Raw genomic sequence first — 22,806 nt, forward strand, 5'->3', positions numbered from 1 at the left:
TAGGTTTGTTTTTTGCACGTAGAAAAATTTATGATTCGTAGACCCTAGAGAACTTGAAACTGAAAAAATCCCAAACAATTTAGGAGACAGACAATTATGCTGGAAGGCTAATCAGACACTGAGAAGGTTCACCAGCAGCACATGCTCCCTTTTAACCACTTTTGAAAAGTTTACACTTTCCAAGAAGTCCAAATGTTCACTGAGGTTGTCTTAAGTTTATACATGTTAAAGTCTATTGCACAGAATGCAATTTTCAAAAATGTTAAAGCAAAATCTGTTTAATTAAAGCACAACTCACTGTAGACTGTCTATTCTATGACAAGCTTTAACTTCAAATTCAGACATTTTTGTTTCAGTTCTGTTCAAAAAGAGTACAAGTGGATTTTTTTAAATGAAAAAGTTACTGCTGCTTTTTGCACTCCATCATTTTGTTTAAAAAATGGCTCAAAGGATTCACCAAAACTTCCAAAAAAAAAAAAAAAACCAAACACCCAACATCTGTATAAAGATCAATCAAGAAACATCAGTCCCAAGAGTGAATATTTCAACAAGTTATAAATGTGCAAAAGCAGGGTGTTACAAAGGAAAGTGTTTGTAAACATAATCACACAGTACTATTAATAGAAGTAAAAAATTGAAGACAAAAACTGATGCAAACAGTTTATGTAAAAAAATAATGCTTTGCATGCTGCAAGTCACTCAACTTTACAATTGCATTCATGGTCATATAGATTTTAAATCTAGAAAGTTTTTAAGGAGATAAACATCTTTCACTTCATAAGTATGGAAACCATAAGTATGAACTAGTTTCAATAGTAAAGTAAATCTTCTATGGTGTTTTAGTGTGCAAAATATAAGTAAATACACAAACATTAAGAGAATTATTTGATTTCCACATTATTCTACAAATAAAAATATACGGTGTGGTGACCATTTGGTGACTTCCAATAGATGGTTAAGTAGAATTAACATGATTTATCTGGCTCACTAATACTTTTTATTTGATATGCAACATGTGTATGCACAAAAAATGCACCGAGTGAAGTCGGGGCAGATTAGCTTCTGGCATCTGAATTTATGTGCTATAATGATAATCAAAACCCATAAACAGTTTCCAATGTTTTATTCCTATTAAAAATAGCTTCAGATTTGTCTAATAAGACTAGTGGTTGTGCACTGCACAACATGCAAGAAATTCTGGCTTCTACTTCCCATCCAGTCTCTTGCTCCCTGGGCCAGCAGGGGTTGGGAGTACAACAGAAGCACTGCTCACAATAGAGAGTGTGCTTTTGTATTGCTCAGCGACTCCTTAGATCCAGCTGGATCTGACAGACATAACAGCCAGTCATCCTCAGACAGAAAGATGGCCATTATATGGGGCCTCATGGAAGGTGGGGGATGACTAGACAGTGGCAGGATCTTTCAAGCTCAGATTACAAAGGAACTCCCAGAAAAAGCCACCGTATAACTACTTCATTCCAATTAGAACTATTATCTAAATTCAGCTCAAGTATTACCTAAAATAGCATTCATGCCATTAAGATATAAAAGACAGTTACTTACCTCTCGTAACTGTTGTTCTTTGAGATATGTTGTTCACATCCATTACAATTAGGTGTGCGCGCGTCGTATGCACGGACGTTGGAAACTTTTTCCCTTAGCAGCTCCTGTCAGTACGGCAGGGGAGCTCCCTAGAGTGGCGCCCTTATGGAGGTGTATATATTACCCTGCCGGCCCGACCCCCCTTCGGTTCCTTCTTGCCGTTTACTCCGACAGAGGGGAAGGGGGGTGGTATTGTAATGGACGTGAACAACACATCTTGAAGAACAACAGTTACGAGAGGTAAGTAACCATCTTTTCTTCTTCGAGTGATTGTTCACATCCATTCCAATTAGGTGACTTCCAAGCTTACTATTGGAGGAGAGTAGGAGTCATGGAACGATTGATTGAAGAACAGCTCTGCCGACCGCCGCATCATCTCTGGCCTGTTGGTTAACAGCATAGTGGGCTGTAAACGTGTGCACTGAAGACCAGGTGGCTGCTTTACAGATCTCCTGGATAGGGAACTGAGCCAGAAAGACTGTCGAAGATGCATGCACTCTGGTTGAATGGGCCATAATGGCTGGGGCTGGTACCTTGGCCAGCTCATAGAACTTGTGAATGCAGTCTGTGATCCAGGACAATATGCATTGCACAGAGACAGGAAGGCCCTTCATTCTGTCTGCTATGGCGATGAACTGGGTCGACTTGCAAAAAGGTTTTGTGCGCTCTATGTTGAACTCCAAGGCTCTCCGGACATCCAGCGTGTGTAGGCTGCGGTGTCTCGAGCTTGTGTGGGGTTTTGGAAAGAACACTCGTAAGCAAATGTCCTGACCCATGTGGAATTGTGAGATCACCTTGGGGAGAAATTTGGGGTGTGGTCTAAGCTGCACCTTGTCCTTATGAAACACCGTGTAAGGTGGTTCGGAGGTGAGGGCTCTCAGCTCGGACACCCTCCTTGCCGATGTAAAGGCCACCAGGAACGCCGCCTTCCAAGAAAGGTAGAGGAGGGAACAAGTGGTCAGGGGCTCAAACAGTGGGCTCATGAGTTTGGAGAGGACCAAGTTCAGGTTCCAGGTTGGGACTGGTGGGTGAAAAATACGGGAACACCCTCTCCAGCCCTTTGAGGCATTGCCTCTAGATGGGATTTGAAAACACCAAGCGCCCAGACTCCCCTGGATGGAAAGCTGAAATGGCCATCAGGTGTACTCTGATGGAGGAAAGGGATAGACCCTGTTGCTTAAGGTGTAGGAGGTAGTCTAAAATAACTAGGATAGGAGCCTGGAGCGGTTGAAGGTGCTTGGGTTCACACCAACAGGAAAACCTTTTCCATTTCAGCAGATAGGTAGCCTTAGAGGAAGGTTTCCTACTGCCGAGGAGAATTTGTCTCACCGACTGAGAGCACTGGCTCTCCATGGGATTTAGCCATGGAGTTTCCAAGCCATGAGATGTAGAGATTGCAAGTTCGGGTGAAGGAGGCACCCATGGTCCTGCATGATCAGATCCGTGTGGTGGGGCAGGGCTATTGGGGCATCTACGGACAGCTCTAGGAGGGTTGTGTACCAATGTTGCCGGGGCCAAGACAGGGCGATCATGATTACTGTCGCCCTGTCCCTGCGAATTTTGAGGAGCCGCCAGTGGACGAGCCGGTTAGGAGGGAAGGCATACTTCAGACCCTTGCCCCACAGTATTAGGAACGCATCAGCAATCGAGCCCGGACTGTGGTTTTGGAATGAGCAGAGCTGAGGGCACTGTCTGTTGCTCTTGGTGGCGAAGAGGTCTACTTGGGGATAACCCCACTTTTGGAAGACTGACTGTATGATGTCCGATCTGATTGACCACTCGTGCATGTGGTATGACCTGCTGAGGCGATCTGCCAGCTCATTCCATATCCCTGGAAGGTAGGATGCTTCGAGCTGAATGGATTATGCTATACAGAAGTCCCAGAGAAGAAGAGCCTTGCGGCAGAGAGGTGAGGAGCGGGCTCCCCCTTGCTTGTTTATAAAACCTGGCGGTGTTGTTGTCTGTCAGGATGGTCATGCTGTGACCCTGCAAAGTGGTGTGAAAGGTTTGGCAGGCCAGACAAACTGCCCTGAGCTCCTTCAGGTTGACATGAGGCATCTTGTCCCTCGACCACAAGCCTTGTGTCCTCAGATCCCCTAAAGTAAGCGCCCCAGCCCAGATCTGACACATCTGTTACTAACGTCAGAGAAGGTTGGGGCTTGGAGAAGGGGACCCCTGCACAGACCAGCCACCAATGCAGGGGTTCTAGAACCTGTCCCGGAATTGTCACCACAAGGTCCAGGGGGTCTCGGTACAGACAGTAAGACAGTGTGAGCCACGCTTGCATGCGTCTGAGTCTCAATTGGGCATGCTTGACCACGTACGTGCATGCTGCCATATGCCCTATTAGCTGCAGCAACACCTGACTGTGATGGTGGGATACTGAAGCACTGATTTGACAATCTGCTCTATGGCTTGGAACCTGGGCTCTGGAAGGCTCGCTTTTGCCCATATCGAGTCCAGGACTTCCCCTATAAACTCTATCCTTTGGGTAGGTATGAGTGATGATTTGGGTACATTGAGGAGGAGCCCCAGTCTATGAAACATGTCCAAGACCACTGTCATGTGGGACTGGACCTCGTCCTTGGAACAACCTGTCAGTAGCCAGTCGTTGAGGTACGGGTACACTCGAACGTGCCTTTTCTGCCACCACTGCTATGCATTTTGTGAACACTCGGAGCTGTGGTCAGGCTGAAAATGGGAGAACCGTGAACTGGTAGTGATACTGGTTTACGACAAAACAGAGGAAGCGTCAGTGCGCTGGATGAATGGCAATATGAAAGTATGCATCTTTCATGTCGAGGGCAGCGTCCCAATCCCCTGGATCCAACGATGGAATGTGCTTAGGGGACCATGTGGAACTGGTCTTTGACCATAAATTTGTTGAGTCCGCAAAGGTCTAAAATGGGTCGAAGACCGCCCTTTGCCTTGGGGATTAGAAAGTAACAGGAGTAAAACCCCTTTCCCCTTAGCTCCTGTGGAACCTCCTCCACTGCACCTATCTTGAGGAACGAACGAACCTCCTGCATAAGGAGTTGCTTGTGAGAGGGGTCCTTGAAGAGGGACGGGGAAGGTGGGTGGGAGGGAGGGAGGGAAGGAGGAGAACCTGAGGGAGTAACTGTACCACGCGCAGGACCCAGCGGTCTGATGTTATATGGGACCTCGCACGGTAGAAGTGGGATAGCTGGTTTTAAAACCGCGGGGATGGATCCGGGAACTGGGTTGGTACACTGTCCTTGGGAACGCCTTCAACCCCTAGCTTGTTTCTGGGCCAGAGTTTATTCCAGCCTTCGTTAGGTGCATTATTCTGCTGTCTACGCCTGTTATTTCTGCCCCTCCTGCGATACGGCTCCTACCTAGGGCGGGGTCGATACTGCCTCTGCTGCAGAGGCTGAGGCCAGAAAGGCTTTCTCTGGGTTGCTGGCATATATATCCCTAGCGATTTCAGGGTGGTCCTAGAATCCTTAAGGCTGTGCAGCCTGGAGTCTGTTTGCTTCAAGACAAGGCCCGAGCCCTCGAAGGGAAGGTCTTGGAGGGTATTCTGGACCTCTGGAGAGAGACCCGATGCCTGGAGCCATGCTGAGCATCGCATAACTACCCCCGAGGCAATGGTTCTGGCCGCAGAGTCAGCTGAATCGAGGGAGGCTTGTAGCGAAGTCTTACCCACTGTCTTTCCCTTCCCTGATTAACGCCGCAAACTCAGAATGTGAGTCCTGGGGCAGGCGATCCTTAAACTTGGACATGGCCATCCAAGAGTTGAAGTTATGTCTATTAAGGACCGCCTGCTGGCTGGCTATGCGTAGCTGGAGGCCCCTGGAGGAGTAGACCATCCTACCTAAGAGGTCCAAATGCTTGGCCTCCTTGGCCTTTGGGGCCAAGACTGTTGGCCCTGTCATTCCTTCTCATTGACTGCTGAAACGACTAGGGAACAGGGAGTTGGATGGCAGAACAGGAACTCATAGCCCTCGGAAGGGGCAAAGTATTTCCTTTCTACCCACCGGCCGTCGGCGTGATGGAGGCCGGGGTCTGCCATATAGCGTTGTAATTCGTCTGTATGGTCTTTATGAGAGGGAGCGTGACTCTGGAGGGACCCTCGGGTATCAGGATGTCCACCATCGGATCCTCCTGCTCGACCCTTTCTTCCGCCTGGAGCCCCATAGTCGATCGGTGGCAGTCCTGAGACTGATGTGCCCGCCACCGCCTCGTCTGGGGAAGAGGAGGAAGTGAGGTGCTGCTGGTTGCCCTCATCTAGACCCTCCTGTGTGTCCCCATATGCCTGGGACACTTCAGAGCCCGGCGTGGCTGACACCTCTCAAAGTGTAGCAGTGCTTGGCACCGCCTCGGGCATTGGGCCTGGAAGCGCCGGTTGCTCTTGGAGGACGGGGGCCGCCTAGAGAGAGTGGCCTCCCTTGTCCTTGATGCCTGCCTGTTTGGCAACCTGGAATGGCGTCGCACAGATTGCGCAGACCTAGAGGCCCTGGAGGTGATGCCCTGTTGCTGGTGGTAGGCCCATAGGGTCCTGAAAGGCCACTGACCCAGAGGAAGTCATTGTGGCTGCTATGCTGATTGGGATTCTCTGCTGGCTATGGTTCGATGTCTGCTATAGCTAGAGTGACCGGAGTTGGCCTCGGAGCTGGAGGATACTGACGGAGAGGACCAGGGCAGTAACGAATGTTGAGCGGCCGGGGAGCAATGCCTGGCTGACTGGGACCGCAAATGGTACCGGGAGTCTCGGGATTGGGACTGGTGCCTCTTACTCGGTGCCGGTGAGGTTATCGGTGCCATACTCCAGTGCTGGGCGACTGATGGCGTTGTGGACCGGCGTGCAGTTGCCGCGGGCGGGTTCACCTCCGGTGCTGTAATCTCACACTGGGTCGCGGGTGCCGGGGAATAGCAGGATGCTGAGCTTGAATGGGAGCAATGCCAAGAGAGGTGCTGAGACGGTGACCTTGAGAGGTGCACCATTGCCGGCTTCCCTCTGGACAGCACCCTCTTGGTTGGTGCCAGAGGCTTCTCCCTGCACGGGAGGCTCAGTCCCACCATCTGTCTTTGCGTGCCAGGAGCTTCTTTGAGCAGCTTAGTAGCTCTTTGGCGAGAGCGCCCTCTTTCTCCTTTCTTGTGATGCTTTGTTGGGGCTGGAGAGTTCAACCGGTGTCAAGGTTGGTTGTCCCATCTCGGTGCCAGCAATTTACGGTGCTTGGGCAGTGCTGGGTCGCACATGGATGCCCAGGCACTTCGCAACGAGGAAGCTGGGGCCGGAGCCGGGGCCGGTCGGTCAGGGGCCGGTGGTTGTAAAGTGGCCTCCATGAGCAACTGCTTAAGGCGAAAGTCTTTCTTTCTTAGTGCACAGCTTGAAGGCCTTGCAGATTTTGCAGCACTCTGCCTGATGAGACACTCCCAGACACCGGAGACAGGAGTCGCGGGGTTCGCTGTTAGGCATAGACTTGTGGCCCGTGACGCAAGCTTTGAAACTCTGGGCTTGCGGCATTCCCCACAGACCAAGGCTGGTGCTGGAACTACCTTCCAGACACCTGAATACAATGGTATTTAACTAACTGATAACTATCTAAGAACAACTCTAACTAGAAGATTGAAAGGCTAAGGGGTCACTTGCAAGCGAGCGAGCGAATGTTCCAACGCCTCCATGGACGGTAAGACAGAACTGAAGGGGGGTGGGGCAGTCAGGGTAATATATATACTGCCATAAGGGCACCACTCTAGGGGGCTCCCCTGCCGTCCTGATGGGAGCTGCTAAGGGAAAAAGTCTCCGACGTCTGTGCACGCGGTGTGCGCACACCTAATTGGAATGGACGTGAACAATCACTCGAATAATATTTTATTACTATTAGAACCAATTGATTTTTTTCTTATTTTGTTTAGTTTTTCAAAAGGAAATAATTTATATCCTGAAAACAATGGAACAGGTTTCCTATAAACAAAAACACAGGGGCCTAATACTCTTGTAAATCAGCATAGCTCTATTGGCGTCAATGGAATCATTCATCTGAGGATCTGTCCAAGATTTTTAAGCTTTGTTATTAAGCACATATGCAAGTCTATTGGGGGGGGAGGGTTATGAGGTGAAGTGGTAATGTGCGTAATATTTCCTCATGATTAATAGTTCTCATAGGAAACATGTCCTATATGCATTTTGGGAACAATTAAGAGCCCCACTCACAGCTCTCTACCATATCATGTAATCATTCTTAGTAATTAAATATAATAGAGGAAACATTCCATTATATACTTTTGCTTCCAGAAAGCTCAGTGAAGTTGCAAAAAAGTATCATTAAAAGTGATAAAAACTATTTCTAAAAAAATCTCATATTGTATCTTTGTAAAAAATTCAGCTGGAGTATTTTGTCAAGATGGCTGAACACAGCATCTGTTATGAGGTTGTATCACAACAAGATATCAGTAACTACAGACTGGAAACTAGTTCCTCTTACACTAGTGATTAATTGCTTTGAAAATCTTGTTTATAATGTGCAGTTTACATCTAAAATATGAAACATGATTGTCAAAACAATATTTTAACATGTAGGAGATGAACACATCTAAAGGCACATACAGATTGTCAATGATTACATCACATTTCTTTGAAAACAGAATAACTTCTGCCCTTGTAAACAACTTTGTTCTCACACTTTTAAAGTGAGGTTAGTGCTGACTCAATTATTGCTACATTCACAGTTTAGCAGAATCATAGATAATGTATGAGGTACATTCTACCAATAGATCTATCTTCATTTCTGTTTTACCCATTTGAGTATAACAGACAACTGAATTATGCAGAATAAAAAAACCCGACTAGAACAGCCAGTAACTCCCATATTCATTAGAACTGGAATGAAAATTAGCCGTGATTAAAAAATCAAAAATATCTTCTTTGCTGGAAAGTGTATTCTTCATAATATGAACAGTTTCTTCATTTTATCTACACTGGTAAACGTTTACCTAGGCACGCTAGGAATAGGTGATTCAAGCAGTATTATATTTCTTGCATGAACATCCTTCATACATTTTATATATTCCGTCTTTGTTTGAATTCAATAGTTTTGTGAGTTTGTAGTAAGAATCAACTTCCCTTTGATCTTCTATCATAAATATCTCTTATGCTTTTTGTTAGCTGCTTTATGAAAACTTTGTATATTCTTCCACAGTACGTATGCATTGTCTTCTGCAGTTCCAGTTCTAGGGGCTGTAACAGGAAATTAACCAGGTCATCACCAAAGGAATACTAGAGGGGAAAAAAAATGAGAAGTGACATTAAGGTCATGTGTAAGAACAATATTCCTTTTTTTCCAAAGAAGCAAGAGTGTTATGAAAATGCCTTCCATCATTATTGTGAAACACAAAAGTAACTCCATAAATATGATGCTCTAAGGCTAGTAAAAACTTTGCTCAGCTTGTTTTTAATACAATATGAAAAAGTCATCACCCAAATATTGCTTAGACAAAATACAAAATCAACATACTAAGCCATATAAACAAATTCAAAATAAGCTTTAAAGATCTAACATAATTCATGGGTTGTTCACACGATCACATGCCTACTGCATCTCAGCTTTGGCTTAAAAAATGTACAATTATCCCAGTCTAAATGCACTTCTTTAAAAAATTACAATTCTTATTGAGTTACAGTGAATCAACAGCACGACGGATAATCTATAGTACCAATAAAGACAGAACAATTTCATTAAATTGAATGAATGTCAAGCATATATTGTGTTTAACATGAAGTAAAAATACAATCATTAATTCAGTGTTATAATATTTTTTCATAAGAGATATGAAACAAATCATTTGCAAAACCAACATTTCATAGTAGAATAATTTTGCTAATCTTAAAACCATCAGATCAGCATTGTTTTATATACTTTTTGTGGAATATTCATAAACCAAACGGTGTCATAAATAAAAAGGAGATACTTTTTTTTCTTTTTGACAATGCTCAAAGGAAACAAAGAATCTTATTTTTATGAGAACAAATTTTCTCTTTCTGTGCAGTGTGTTTTCAGACCCCCGAAAGTACTTTTCTTCATTTTTATATCCATATGACAACCTGCAATAAAGTTCCATTAAAATATACTACTGATTTTCGAAGGTCATATACAAGATAGTGTGTTACATTAAAATGTGTATCAACGCTACTTTTTACAGCTCTTCAGTGAATATACTGATGTAGTGATAAATACTTTATTGGAAGCCTTATTTGCAGAATAAAAAAGAATCCAGTGTGCTTAGAAGAGAAACGTGCATGCATTTAAAGTGATAACCACATATTAATGTGCCTAGCATACAAAACAGATCACAATATGATACAAAAATATTTGTCTTTCAGTGGGCAAAGTATGCCTACAATAAAATTTTAACAATTGTATGGTACTAAGAACATTGTAAAGTCTTTGGGGCCGGGAATGTCTCCTATTCTGTTTGTATAATGCTTAGCACAATGGAACCCCAATCTCTGTTGTTTTGTATCCTAATACAAATAAATATTATATGGTTCTTTACATAATTGTGTTTAACTGTTATAAGACTCAGCATAAGGTCTTTTAATAAATATACTGCAGTTACAGAATACATCTTAGATTCCAAATTGATCATAATCCTTGAATAACCTAAAATGTTAGTTTCAAAGAACAATGAACAATTCTGTTTCTATTTGGTCATAAAACCAAACTTGAAGTCCAGCTGAACTGCAAATCATTTAAAAAGTGTTACTGTGTTAATTATCTAGAATTGATAAAGGTGAGGTATTATTATAATACAAGAAAAAGTGCCCATGTCCTAAACATGTTAAACTTTAACCAATGATACATTTTATAAATAATTCTACACAAGTTATGGATGATTGTAGTTTATACAGTTACTTACTTTTTTTATTGCTTCATAAATAGCCCTAAAAGTTGGTTGTTTATCATCATGGTAAACACCTCTGTTTCCATGAAGAATAAATATTCCGTTTTCTTCAGCTTCCTTACAATTGCTTCCATAAATGCAGTGGTCAGGACGATAATTCCATTGACAGGGAAAGACAAAAAGGCTCTCTGTTCAGAAAAATACACAGTACACAGTTGTTCACAACAAAACTCTTCGGGAGAGAACAAATCAATAGTTTTTCTTGGTAAGATAACATCTTTCAGAGATTGTGTTAAAATATTTGTATACAATTACATTTAAAATAATTAGGTGGCATCAATACAACTTAAATCTATTTTGGACTAAATTATCTCAAAATCAACATAAAGAACATTTTTAAAAGGAATAAACAAAATGCTATCTGGAACATATCCATTGAAAATTCTGAAAAGGGGTACCATTTTCTGCATTTAGAAACTAAATACAAGATTAATATTTTACAGTTGTAGTGTGAAACAATATCAAAGTTAAACATAGAAAAGGACATACCTGGATTATGAAAAAACATAATATTCAACAGATCTTGATCACCCCATGTTATGTTTAGTTTATATTTTTTAAGCAATGGCATAAGAATTTCTCCCCACTGTAGCAGAGCAGTTGTCATATCATTCTATTAAAAAAAAAAAAAAAAAAAAAAACAGAGAAAACATTAGAACTAAGTCACAAGAGAAATCAAAGAATCCCAGTAATCTGCTTTTCAAAACTGGAATCTCTGAAATTGCATAGGATTTTTCTTTTAAACATGTTTTTCATACTTCATGAAAATTAAATTACATCCAAGTCCAATATGTCTTAAATTATGCCTTGTTTCTCTTGAAAATATTAGGTTAGTCTTTTGCAACTTTGTTCATTTCCTCCTCTTAATTACCATATAAAATAAAGTAGTAATTTTTCATTTGTGATCATGAATTATTTCCCATAGAAAGCGCCTTGTATACAAACAATACCAAGAAACAAAAAGTACCCTTTGCTATGGATTAATGGAATCAAATACAAAACCTATTCTAATAGAAAATTCTGCAAAAGGCTGTGCAAGATATTTTAAATTGAACGTCAGATTTCCCAGTCTCTCCTCAAAACACATACCTCAAGCAGTTTTTTTAACATTAATAAGAGAGAATATTGAACTGGGGCTGAGTTACAGGATGAAAAGAACAACAAGGAGTCTGGTAGCACCTTAAAGACTAACAGATTTATTTGGGCATAAGCTTTCGTGAGTAAAAACCTCACTTCTTCGGATGCATCCGGTTTTTACTCACGAAAGCTTATGCCCAAATAAATCTGTTTGTCTTTAAGGTGCCACCAGACTCCTTGTTGTTTTTGTAGATACAGACTAACACGGCTACCCCCTGATACTTGACACCATGCAAGGATGAAAAGATAATTTTTTAAAATTGATTTCAAAATAAAAGTCTTGATAAACTTTAAATTGGCTAAATTTCCCACATAAAAACTGCCGTGAAAGATTATTTATAAAACAATTGCACTAATGTATAAAATCAAGGTTTTTCACTGAATCAGTCTTATTAAATATTAACTTATAATGAACTCTTAATTATGGCACCATAACTTGATCTAGAAAAGTAACTACACAAACTCTTCACCTGTAGATTCAAATGAATACTTCAAAGAATTATGCTGACAATGCTGGAGAGTGCAAGAAGCAGTAGTGGTTCTACAGTTAAAGTTGAGATGAATTTTGGATTTAAACCAGAGACGGTTTTGACAACTTGTTATATATGAAGAACAAATATCCTTCTCAAAATTACTAAATGCTAATTACAGAACAAATACAAATAATGGAAGGCTAACTACAACACAAATCAATATAGAACCAGGGGTGATGGCCCCACATGTCAGATTTTACAACACTAGTGTAAATCCCAATTTTCAGAGCTCAAACTGGGTCACAATTTTGTACCTAACTGTGATACTTACAAATGACAAAATTTAGACATCTTATTTGGTGTTCCATAGTGTCATTTGTGCCTACAAATTGGAAAATTACTTTACTGTAGTTCACCTTCTCTGAAGGTGTAATTTAATAAAAAATAAAAAAATAAAAAAAATCACACTCTAGAACCTCAAATTTCCAGTGTAAGCCAGAGGAGAATTCTCCTAGCTCAAAGGTGTTTAGTTGAATAATGCTGTTCAGATAGACTCTAGATGAGGTAGACTCTAGACTGCGAGCAAGTGAACAGAGAGGGGATGAAGAGAGATGGGGAAATAAATCAGCAAGGGTGATGAGCACCCTTACGTTATATGATCGAGCTACAATAGCCTTTCTACTGGTATGTTGATTTCAAGGTTAAAGGTAATCTTTGATTACACACCTAGAACTGAATCTAGATGGAGAAAGAGAGATAGTTGAATTCCTGTCAGTTAAACAACCTTCAGAACAAGAATATGAATACCAAATCTGATACTATGCATATGAATACACGAACAAATGATGGGTAGTGTCAAACATACTCAATAATTAGCTACTGCAGTAGTTTCCAAATTTTTCTGTTTCAGCCACTCATTGGGGATGCATTAGTGAATGAATGTGTTGCCTTCTGTTCCACTCATACAGTTGCCACAGCCTTTCCTTTTTTTCCTGTTCATTTACTCTAATTCTCCCTTTTGGGTCTGTCCATTTTTCCCCAGTGTATTTTTTTCCCCTTTTTTCTTCTTCCCATTGTTTCTGGTATGCTTTCATCTATTTTCCTGATTTTTCCTTCCCCACTCGCTCCCAGCAGCTCTATTATTCCATCCTGTGGTCCTTCTCATCAGATTATATGACACTGATGGTAAGGGCACTCGATGACACCCCCCAGATGAGCTGAAGGACATGGCAACAGAGAAGAGAAGCTTGGATTACAGGCAGCTTGCCAACTGCATCTGCAGACCTGTACTTCTAAGATGCTCCCACAGTCCTGAACCATAGAAAGAACAGAGGTGGTGACTTTCCTCAGGCACACTTTGGCCCAACCTCCAACTTGGGAGATACTGACCTATAGCCTTTTTGCCTATACTAGTGGGTTCCTGTTCTCTAAATATGATATTGACCATTCCTGCAAAACTTCAAGATCTTGTATCTTTCATCATACTGCTAAATAGGGATCCCAGTTTAGCAAATGAGGTTCTGGGGACTACGTTTAAGAAACTGTGAAGCAAACTAAAGAACAGAACCTCAAAGACTACTGCATTCTTAAGTCCAAAAACATAGTTGCAGAGAGGGTACCTAAAGGTATGGTGGAAAAGGCTGGTGTGTGAGAAGATGGTGCTTGTATAGCAACAAGTCCTTTTCTCAAATAGTTGTGACCAAAACAGGTGAAACAGGCTACTTCTGAACAGACAGCAGATTGAACTGTGGGCAAATTACAAGAACAGGTCTCAAAAAAACCCAAAAAAGAACACATACAGAAGTGGTAGGAAAAAACATAATATGGTAAGAATGAAAAGAGACTTGTTGACTCACCAATTCACCTTCCTGCCAATGCAAAATTGTTCCCAATGGTATATTTTTAGTGTATTGTTCAGTTGTTTTAGGCTAAGTGTTAAAAAGGTAGATAAGGAATAAGTAAATAGTAAGAGGTCAAGAGGAACTGGGAGGATTAATAAAGGAAAAGAAATTTAATAAAATAAAGGGAAGGACTAGCTGTAAGAAGAGCAAGCTACTTTGGATATGAGCACCATAAAAAAAAATAGATGGAATCCTAAACAAAGAACAATAATATACCAATTTGGACAGAGAAAAAGGGTGGGGAGTGGGATCTTTAGGGACCTAACATTCTTATTATTTGTCCATGAAGGTAGGCAAACAGCATGTTTACACAAATTATACTAATTTAGAGGTCTTGCCAACATCCACAAGGACAGAGATATGGAAAGTTACTTAGACACATATGGGCAGGAAAAAAATAAGATTCCACACAGATAAGTAATTTGAAACATGCTCAATAGAAGGGAGAAACACAGACAGGACTATATTGAAAAAATATCTATGGATGATAGTTAAGTCTGCGAGTTTGTCACGGAGGTCATGGATTGTGTGACTTTCCATGACCTCTGTGACTTTTGCAGTGGCCGGTGCACCTGGCTCAGGGGCAACTCAGGCAGCCCCTGCGCCGGGGTACCGGCCGCTGCTGGGGCAGTCTTGGGCCTCCACGCCCTCCCTCCTCCCAGCAGAAGAGACTGGGTGTGGGAGGAGGCAAGGGGTGGGGCAGGTTCTGGGAGGTGCTTACCTGGGGGGCTCCCTGGAAGCAGCGATATCCCCCTCACTCAGCTGCTAGGTGGAGGTCTGGCCAGGCAGCTCTGCGCATTGCAGCTGCCCAGGGCACCGCCCCCACAGCTCCTATTGGCTGGGAGACGGCCAACGGGAGCTGCGGAGGCGGTGCCTGCAGGCAGAGGCAGCACGCAGAGCTGCCTGGCCATGCCTCCACTTAGCAACTGAGCAAGGGGATGTCACCGCTTCCGGGGAGCCCCCCAGGTAAGCACCACCCAGAGCCTGCCTCATCCTGTCCCGTGCCCCAATCCCCTGCCCTCTCCCAAAGCCAAACTCTGCTGTGGAGGGAGAGGGGGGAGAAGCACGAGCCAGGTAGGAAGCCTTCTGGCCCCACCATATATTTCATGTTATAGCAGTCTCGGATGATGACCCAGAACATGTTGTTCATTTTAAGAACACTTTCACTGTAAATTTGACAAAATGCAAAGAAGATACCAATGTGAAATTTCTAAAGATAGCTATAGCACTCAACTCAAGATTTAAGAATCTGAAGTGCCTTCCAAAATCTAAGAGGGATGAAGTGTGGAGCATGCTTTCAGACGTCTTAAAAGAGCAACACTCCGATGCGTAACCTACAGAACCCAAACCACCAAAAAAGAAAATCAACCTTCTGCTGGTGGCATCTGACTCAGATGATGAAAATGAACATGCGCCAGGCTGCACTGCTCTGGATCGTTATCGAGCAGAACCCATCATCAGCATGGACAAATGTCCCCTGGAATGGTGGTTGAAGCATCAAGGGACATATGAATCTTTAGCGCATCTGGCATGTAAATATCTTGCGATGCTGGCTACAACAGTGCCATGCAAACGCCTGTTCTCACTTTTAGGTGACATTGTAAACAAGAAGCAGGCAGCATTATCTTCTGCAAATGTAAACAAACTTGTTTGCCTGAGCAATTGTGTGAACAAGAAGTAGGACTGATTGGACTTGTAGGCTCTAAAGTTTTACATTGTTTTATTTTTGAATGCAGGTTTTTTTTGTACATAATTCTACATTTGTAAGTTCAACTTTCATGAAAAAGAGATTGCACTTGTATTAGGTGAATTGAAAAATACTATTTCTTTTGTTTTTACAGTGCAAATATTTGTAATAAAAAATAAAGTGAACACTGTACACTTTGTATTCTGTGTTGTACTTGAAATCAATATATTTGAAAACGTAGACATCATCCACAAAAATTTAAATAAATGGTATTCTATTATTGTTTAACAGCGTGATTAATCACGATTAATTTTTTTAAATCGCTTGACAGCCCTGGTTATTAGAATTACTGATGGTGTCTAAATGCTAGAAATGCTTGGGGGAGAAAATTATTAGGAGCAAAGTGGAGAAACTTGCTATCCATTCTCTCCTTCCTTTGACAAGAAATGGAGTTGAAGGGCAAAGGTGTGGGAAACAAGAAAAAACCTTGGATGGAAAAAACTGATTGGGGGAATAGGTTAATAGCATATTACATGATCCAATTCTCTAATCATTAGTTAGTTTTCTCTAAATCCTTCCAATTTATTTAATTTTTCTAGTACAGAGCTTTACAGAAATGAACAGAATCTTCCAAGTACAGCCTCAGATTTATCTCCATTCTTTTTGCCAGGATAACTCTGTGTATCCAAAAAAAAATTAAACTATGTGCAATACTGCATTGCAAATTCATCTAATGTTCCATTTACTGTCACATTCAGGTTTTATTTCCTCAATTATATCTGCTTGCAATTTTCCAAACCAAGTAACTATTTTCTGTCCGTGTTTCTAATCTCTTTAGGTAATTTTGTTTTATTTTCCATCTTCGGTGGTGTTTGCTGCACCCCCAATTTAGTATCTCCCCACAAGTTTCTTTAATATTCTAGGTTTACCCCACATTTTCTGATCACGGTCTAAAAACAGAATTAATGGCAGTCACTAGACACCTTTCTGCAAACTCAGTACAGTAACTCCTTGCTTAACGTTGTAGTTATGCCCCTGAAAAATGCGACTTAAGCGAATCCAATTTCCCCTTAAGAATTAATGTAAATAGAAGGGGTTAGGTTCCAGGGAAATTTTTTTCACCAGACAAAAGACTATATACAATTTAATACCGTACACAGCAATGATGATTGTGAAGCTTGGTTGAGGTGCTGAAGTCAGAGGGTGGAAGAGGGTGGGATATTTCCCAGGGAATGCCTTACTGGCTAAATGATGAACTAGCACTCGGCTGAGCCCTCAAGGGTTAACACATTGTTGTTAATGTAGCCTCACACTCTACAAGGCAGCACAAATGGAAGGAGGGGAGACAACATGACAGACAAAGACACACCCTGTATGTGTGAGAGAGAGAGAGAGATGCGCATTGCCCCTTTACGTACGCTGACCCCACTCTAAGTACATTGCCTTTTAAAGTAGATCAGCAAGTTGAGACAGTCGCTGTTGCCAGAAAGCTCCCTCCCATGTCCTTCTTCCCCTCCTCCCCCCCATGGAGATGGGGTAAGCTGGGGGCAGGAGAAGGGGGGAGGGGGACACCTTGACATTAGCACCCCTTCCCCCCCACGCAGCAAGCAGGAGGCTCCCAGGAGCAGCACATGGCAGTAGGGGGAGGGACAGCTGGGCGGCTGCCGCACAGGGGACTTAGGGGAGCGGGGAGCTGATCGGGGGGCTACCGGTCCACCCTGGGTCCAAGCCCCCACCAGCTAGCTCCAATGGGCTGCTCTTTCTGCAAGCAGCAGACAAAGCAGACAGCTGCCAAACAACGTTATAAGTGAGCACTGTGCAGCTTTAAATAAGCATGTTCTCTAATTGATCAGCAACGTAACAACGAAACAACATTAACAGGGACGACTTTAAGTGAGGAGTTACTGTATCTTCTTTAAGATCACTTCTAATTTGAAAAATTAGATACTATTTAATATAGTTGAATTCTGCTAATATTGGAAGTGTGAGTGTGTGATAATTTATTTTGACTTTCTAACATACATGTTTCACACTTACATCACACATTTGCACAGTCAAACAATGCAGTACAAAAAGATTTAAAAACCTGTTTAATAGATTTATATTGTTGTTTGTTTGTATTGCAACAGTAATCTTCAGCATTTATAGTACAATCCTGTTTACTCAAGTGGCCTAATATTCAAAACTTCTGGGCAATGGACATTCAGATAAATGGAAGTGTTAATTTAAGCAGCAGTTTCACTGACAGAAATATGGGGAACCAAGGGAGTAATGCTGATGTTTACTTAATACTTTGTACTTTTAGCAAATGTATTAACACACCAACATTGTATTACAATTAGGTCCACAGTGGTTTTAATACAATTTTGGTGTTTCAGTAAACATTAATTTTTGTTACTCTGTATTAAAGTACAAAATATTAAGCATTAAAAGTAGAAAGCTGTTGATAGCACTAAGAGGCTAGTTGAGAAGTTATTAGCAGATGATTAACTAACACAGGATTACCTGGGGGAAACTGTGGATTTCGATAACTATGATTTTCTTGTAAAGGGAATTCGGATTACTGGAATTATACCATATACAGGCTATTAAGGAATTTAGGGTCTATATGAAAGAATAGACTAACAAGTCTGGGACCGTTCCAGTTCAGTGCAAAAAGAACAGAAAGCCTTCTTTTTTCACCAACAGTCTCTCTAATCTTAACAGATGGGATTTAAGTAGTACTGCCCAACCAACACATGAAGAAGGGTGGTGAGGATGAAGAGAAAAGGAAAAAAAGGTTATTTACTGGTAACTGTAGTTCTTGGAGGCCATGTCTACACTACAAAAGTATGTCAACCAAATTTACATCAGCATACAGCCACCAGAGTTATTAAATTGCTTGTTTTTGCACACTTGGCTCCTTTAGTCGGTGGTGCGCATCCTCTCCAGGAGCACTTGTATCAATTGTCTTGTCAGCATGGGGCATTGTGGGAGTTCCTGAAAGCCATTAACAGTCAACATAAGCAATGCAGTGTATACACTGACACTGCACTGACCTAATTACATTGACTGTGACTGAGGAAGGTGGTGCTACTAAATTGGCGTAAAGAGGCACTTACATTGGCGGGAGGGGGGCAAAAAAAAAAACCCAGTTACCTACCTTTTCGTAACTGTTGTTCTTCGAGATGTATTGTTCAAGTCCATTACACATTAGGTGTGCGTGCGCTGTGTGCACGGACGTTGGAAACTTTTCCCCTTAGCGGCTCCCGTCGGGCTGGCAGGGGAGCCCCGCACGAGTGGCGCCTCATGCTGGTGCATATATACCCCTGCCGACCCGACCCCCCTTCGGTTCCTTCTTGCCGGAGACTCCGACAGAGGGGAAGGAGGGTGGGAAGTGTAATGGATGCGAACAACACATCTCGCAGAACAGTTACGAAAAGGTAGGTAACCGTTTTTTCTTCTTCAAGTGATTGTTCACATCCACTACACATTAGGTGACTCACAAGCTTACCATAAGAGGAGGGTAAGAGTCATGGAACAATTGATTGAAGCTCAGCCCTGCCGACTGCCGCGTCCTCTCTGGCCTGTTGATGGACTGCGTAGTGGGCTGTGAATATGTGCACTGACGACCAGATGGCTGCTTTACAGATCTCCTGGAGTGGAACCTGCACCAGGAAAGCTGCTGAAGACGCTTGAGCCCTAGTCCAGTGAGCCATGATCACCGGGGCCGGCACCTTGGCGAGCTCATAGCACGTGCGGATGCAATCCATGATCCATGACGATATCTGCTGCGCCGAGATGGGGAGTCCTTTCATTCTCTCCGCAATAGCGGCGAACAACTGTGTTGACTTGCAGAAAGGTCTAGTTCGCTCCAGATAGAACGCCAGGGCCCTACGGACATCCAGAGTATGTAGGCTACAGTGACTCGGGTCCATGCGTGGTTTGGGAAAGAACACTGGCAAACAAATGTCCTGTCCCATATGAAATTGCGAGACTACCTTAGGGAGGAATTTAGGGTGTGGCCTGTCCTTATAAAATACTGTATAAGGGGGCTGCGAGGTGAGGGCCCTCAACTCGGACACCCTCCTTGTGGACATAATGGCCACCAAAAACACCACCTTCCGAGAGAGGGGAGTGAAAGAACAAGAGACTAGGGGCTTGAAAGGGGGTCCCGTGAGCTTGGTCAAGACCAGGTTAAGGTTTAAGGAAGGGACCAGTGGGTGTGAATAGGAAAACACCCTCTCCACTCCCTTGAGGAACCGGGCTACCATGCGGTTGGAAAAAACAGAATACCCCAATTCCCCCGGGTGGAATGCTGAAATGGCAGCCAGATGCACTCTAATTGAGGAGGAAGTGAGACCTTGATGTTTAAGGTCCAGCAGATATTCCAGAATAACTGGAATGGGGGCCTGAAGTGGCTGTATATGCTTTGGTTCACACCAGCAGGAGAACCTCTTCCACTTAGCGAGGTATGTCACCCTAGTGGAAGGTTTCCTACTACCGAGGAGAATTTGTCGCACCTGAAGAGAGCACTGGGTCTCCATAGCGTTCAACCACAGTTTCCATGCCATGAGAAGCAAAGACTGCAGGTTCGGGTGGAGCAGGAGCCCGCGGTCCTGCGTGATGAGATCTTGGTGCAGGGGCAGGGCAATCAGGTCGGCCACTGACAGCTCCAGCAAAGTCGTAAACCAACGTTGGCGGGGCCAAGCTGGGGCGCTGAGAATCAGTACTGCCTTGTCTCTGTGAACTTTGAGGAGAACTCTGTGGATGAGCAGGAGCGGTGGAAAGGCATACTTCAGGCTCCTACTCCAAGGGATTGTGAAGGCATCTGCAACCGAGCCCAGACTGTGGTTTTGGAAAGAGCAAAACTACAGGCATTGACTGTTGTCCCTGGTGGCAAAGAGGTCCATTTGGGGAAATCCCCACTTCTGGAAGATCAATTACAAGACATCCGGTCTCATCCACCATTCATGCATGTGGTACAACCTGCTGAGGCGGTCCGCCAGCTCGTTCTGCTCCCCCGAGAGGTATGACGCTACGAGATATACTGAGCGGGCTATACAAAAATCCCATAGGAGAAGGGCCTCTTGGCAGAGGGGAGAGGATCGGGTTCCGCCCTGCTTGTTTATGTAGAACATGGTGGTAGTTCTGACACACAACACAGTCAAATTGTGACCTTCTAAAGCAGCGTAAAAGGTTTGGCAGGCTAGGCGAACCGCCCTGGGCTCCTTTACTTTGATGTGGAGCAAGATTTCGTCCTTGGACCACATCCCTTGCGTCCGTAGGTCCCCCAAGTGTGCTCCCCAGCAGAGGTCTGACGTGTCTGTTACCAGCATCAGCGTGGGTTGTGGTGTGGTGAAGGGGATCCCTTCGCAAACTACCTGCTGGTTGAGCCACCCGCACAGGAAGTCCAATACCTGGGCAGGGATTGTCACTACAAGGTCTAAGGGGTCTCTGCCTGGGCGATACGACCGGGCTAGCCACAATTGCAAAGTCCTGAGCCGCAGTCGAGTGTGTTTGACTACATGGGTGCACGCCGCCATGTGTCGTAGGAGCTGCAGGCAGCATTTGGTCATGGTTGTGGGGAAACTCAGCATTGAGTCTATGGCACGCTGGATGTCCAGAAATCTGGATTATGGGAGGCTAGCTCGTGCCTGTACCGAATCCAGGACTGCCCCAATGAACTCCAGCCTTTGTGTAGGTATCAAGGAGGACTTGGGCACGTTGACTAGAAGGCCTAGCCTGGGAATACGTCTAGTGCCACCGCCACATGGGAACGGACTTCCTCCTCGGACCGACCCGTGACAAGCCAGTCGTCTAGGTACGGGTATACTCGAATTCTCCTTTTTCATAGAAAGACTGCCACTACCGACATGCATTTCGTGAACATGTGGGGGGCTGCTGCCAGGCTGAAGAGTAGGTCCGTAAACTGGCAGTAGTGCTGGTTTATGGTGAACCGCAGGAACCGCCGGTGAGCAGGATGAATAGCAACGTGAAAGTACGCATCTTTCATTTCGAGGGTAGCGTACCATTCCCCCGGATCCAGGGATGGAATAATAGTGCCTAGGGAGAACATGCGGAAGCGGACCTTGACTAAGAATTCGTTGAGTCCGCACAGGTCTAAAATGGGTCGAAGACCCCCCTTTGCTTTGGGGATAAGAAAGTAACGGGAGTAAAACCCCTTCCCCCTTAGATCCCGAGGGACCTCTTCCACTGCCCCCACCTCGAGGAGCATCTGTATCTCCTGTATAAGGAGTTGCTCATGAGAGGGGTCCCTGAAGAGGGACAGGGAAGGGGGGTGGGAGGGAGGGAAGGAGGAGAACTGAATTGAAGCATGTATTCCCACTTGTACCGTGAGTAAGACTCAACTGTCCAATGTTATACGGGACCACGCACGGTTGAAGTGGGGCAAGCGGTTCAGGAAACATAGGGAACGATCCGGTAACTGGCTTGGTATGCTGTCCTTGAGTGCACCTTCAAAACCCTTGCTTGTTGATGGCTTGCGGCTTGCCCTGGCCCTGGCCTTGGCTAGGCGTGTTGTTCCGCCTGCGCCTGTTGTCTCTGCCTCTCCTACGATACGGCTCCTGCCTAGGGGGGGGCTGATATTGTCTTTGCTGAGGCGGCTGGGGCTTGAAAGGCTTCCTCTGCATCACTGGGGTGTGCATTCCCAACTATTTGAGGGTTGCCTGGGAGTCTTTGAGGCTATGCAGCCTGGCATCCGTTTGGTCCGAAAAGAGACCAAACCCTTTGAAGGAGATCCTGAAGGGTATTCTGGACCTCTGGCAGAAGGCCTGAAGCCTGCAGCCACACCGAGCGCCTCATCCCCACTCCTGAGGCGATTGTTCTGTCTGCTGCATCCGCCGAGTCAAGAGAGGCCTGCAGAGAGGTCTTGGCTACTGCCTTTCCTTCATCCATGAGGGCCGCAAACTCAGGCTGAGATCCCTGGGGAAAGGAGTCTTTAAATTTGGAAACTGCTGTCCAGGAATTAAAATTGTGTCTGTTCACGATAACCTGCTGGTTGGCGATCCTCAAATGGAGGCCCCCAGAGGAATAGACCTTCCTGCCCAATAGGTCTAGACATTTAGCCTCCTTGGCCTTA

The 22,806-nt window shown here is 44.0% G+C and overlaps 1 protein-coding gene across 3 annotated transcripts in view; it reads right to left on the minus strand.

Moving 5' to 3' along the window:
- Nucleotides 1-648: 648 nt before the first annotated feature.
- GXYLT1 (glucoside xylosyltransferase 1) overlaps nt 649-22,806 on the minus strand; it is a 78,975-nt gene continuing 56,817 nt past the window's right edge. For 2 of the 3 annotated variants that reach the window (XM_005297928.5, XM_024100598.3), the window contains 3 exons: nt 11,017-11,140; nt 10,483-10,655; nt 649-8,842 (listed from right to left, as the gene is read on the minus strand). In XM_005297928.5, the coding sequence (XP_005297985.2) occupies nt 8,681-8,842; nt 10,483-10,655; nt 11,017-11,140 (459 nt within the window). In that variant the 3' untranslated portion in view covers nt 649-8,680. Of the gene's footprint in view, nt 9,668-10,482; nt 10,656-11,016; nt 11,141-22,806 lie in introns of all 3 variants that reach the window. The other variant, XM_042859228.2, reaches the window with a different exon arrangement.

This window comes from Chrysemys picta, chromosome 1, assembly GCF_011386835.1.
Source record: "Chrysemys picta bellii isolate R12L10 chromosome 1, ASM1138683v2, whole genome shotgun sequence".
Classification (NCBI taxonomy): Eukaryota; Metazoa; Chordata; order Testudines; family Emydidae; genus Chrysemys; species Chrysemys picta.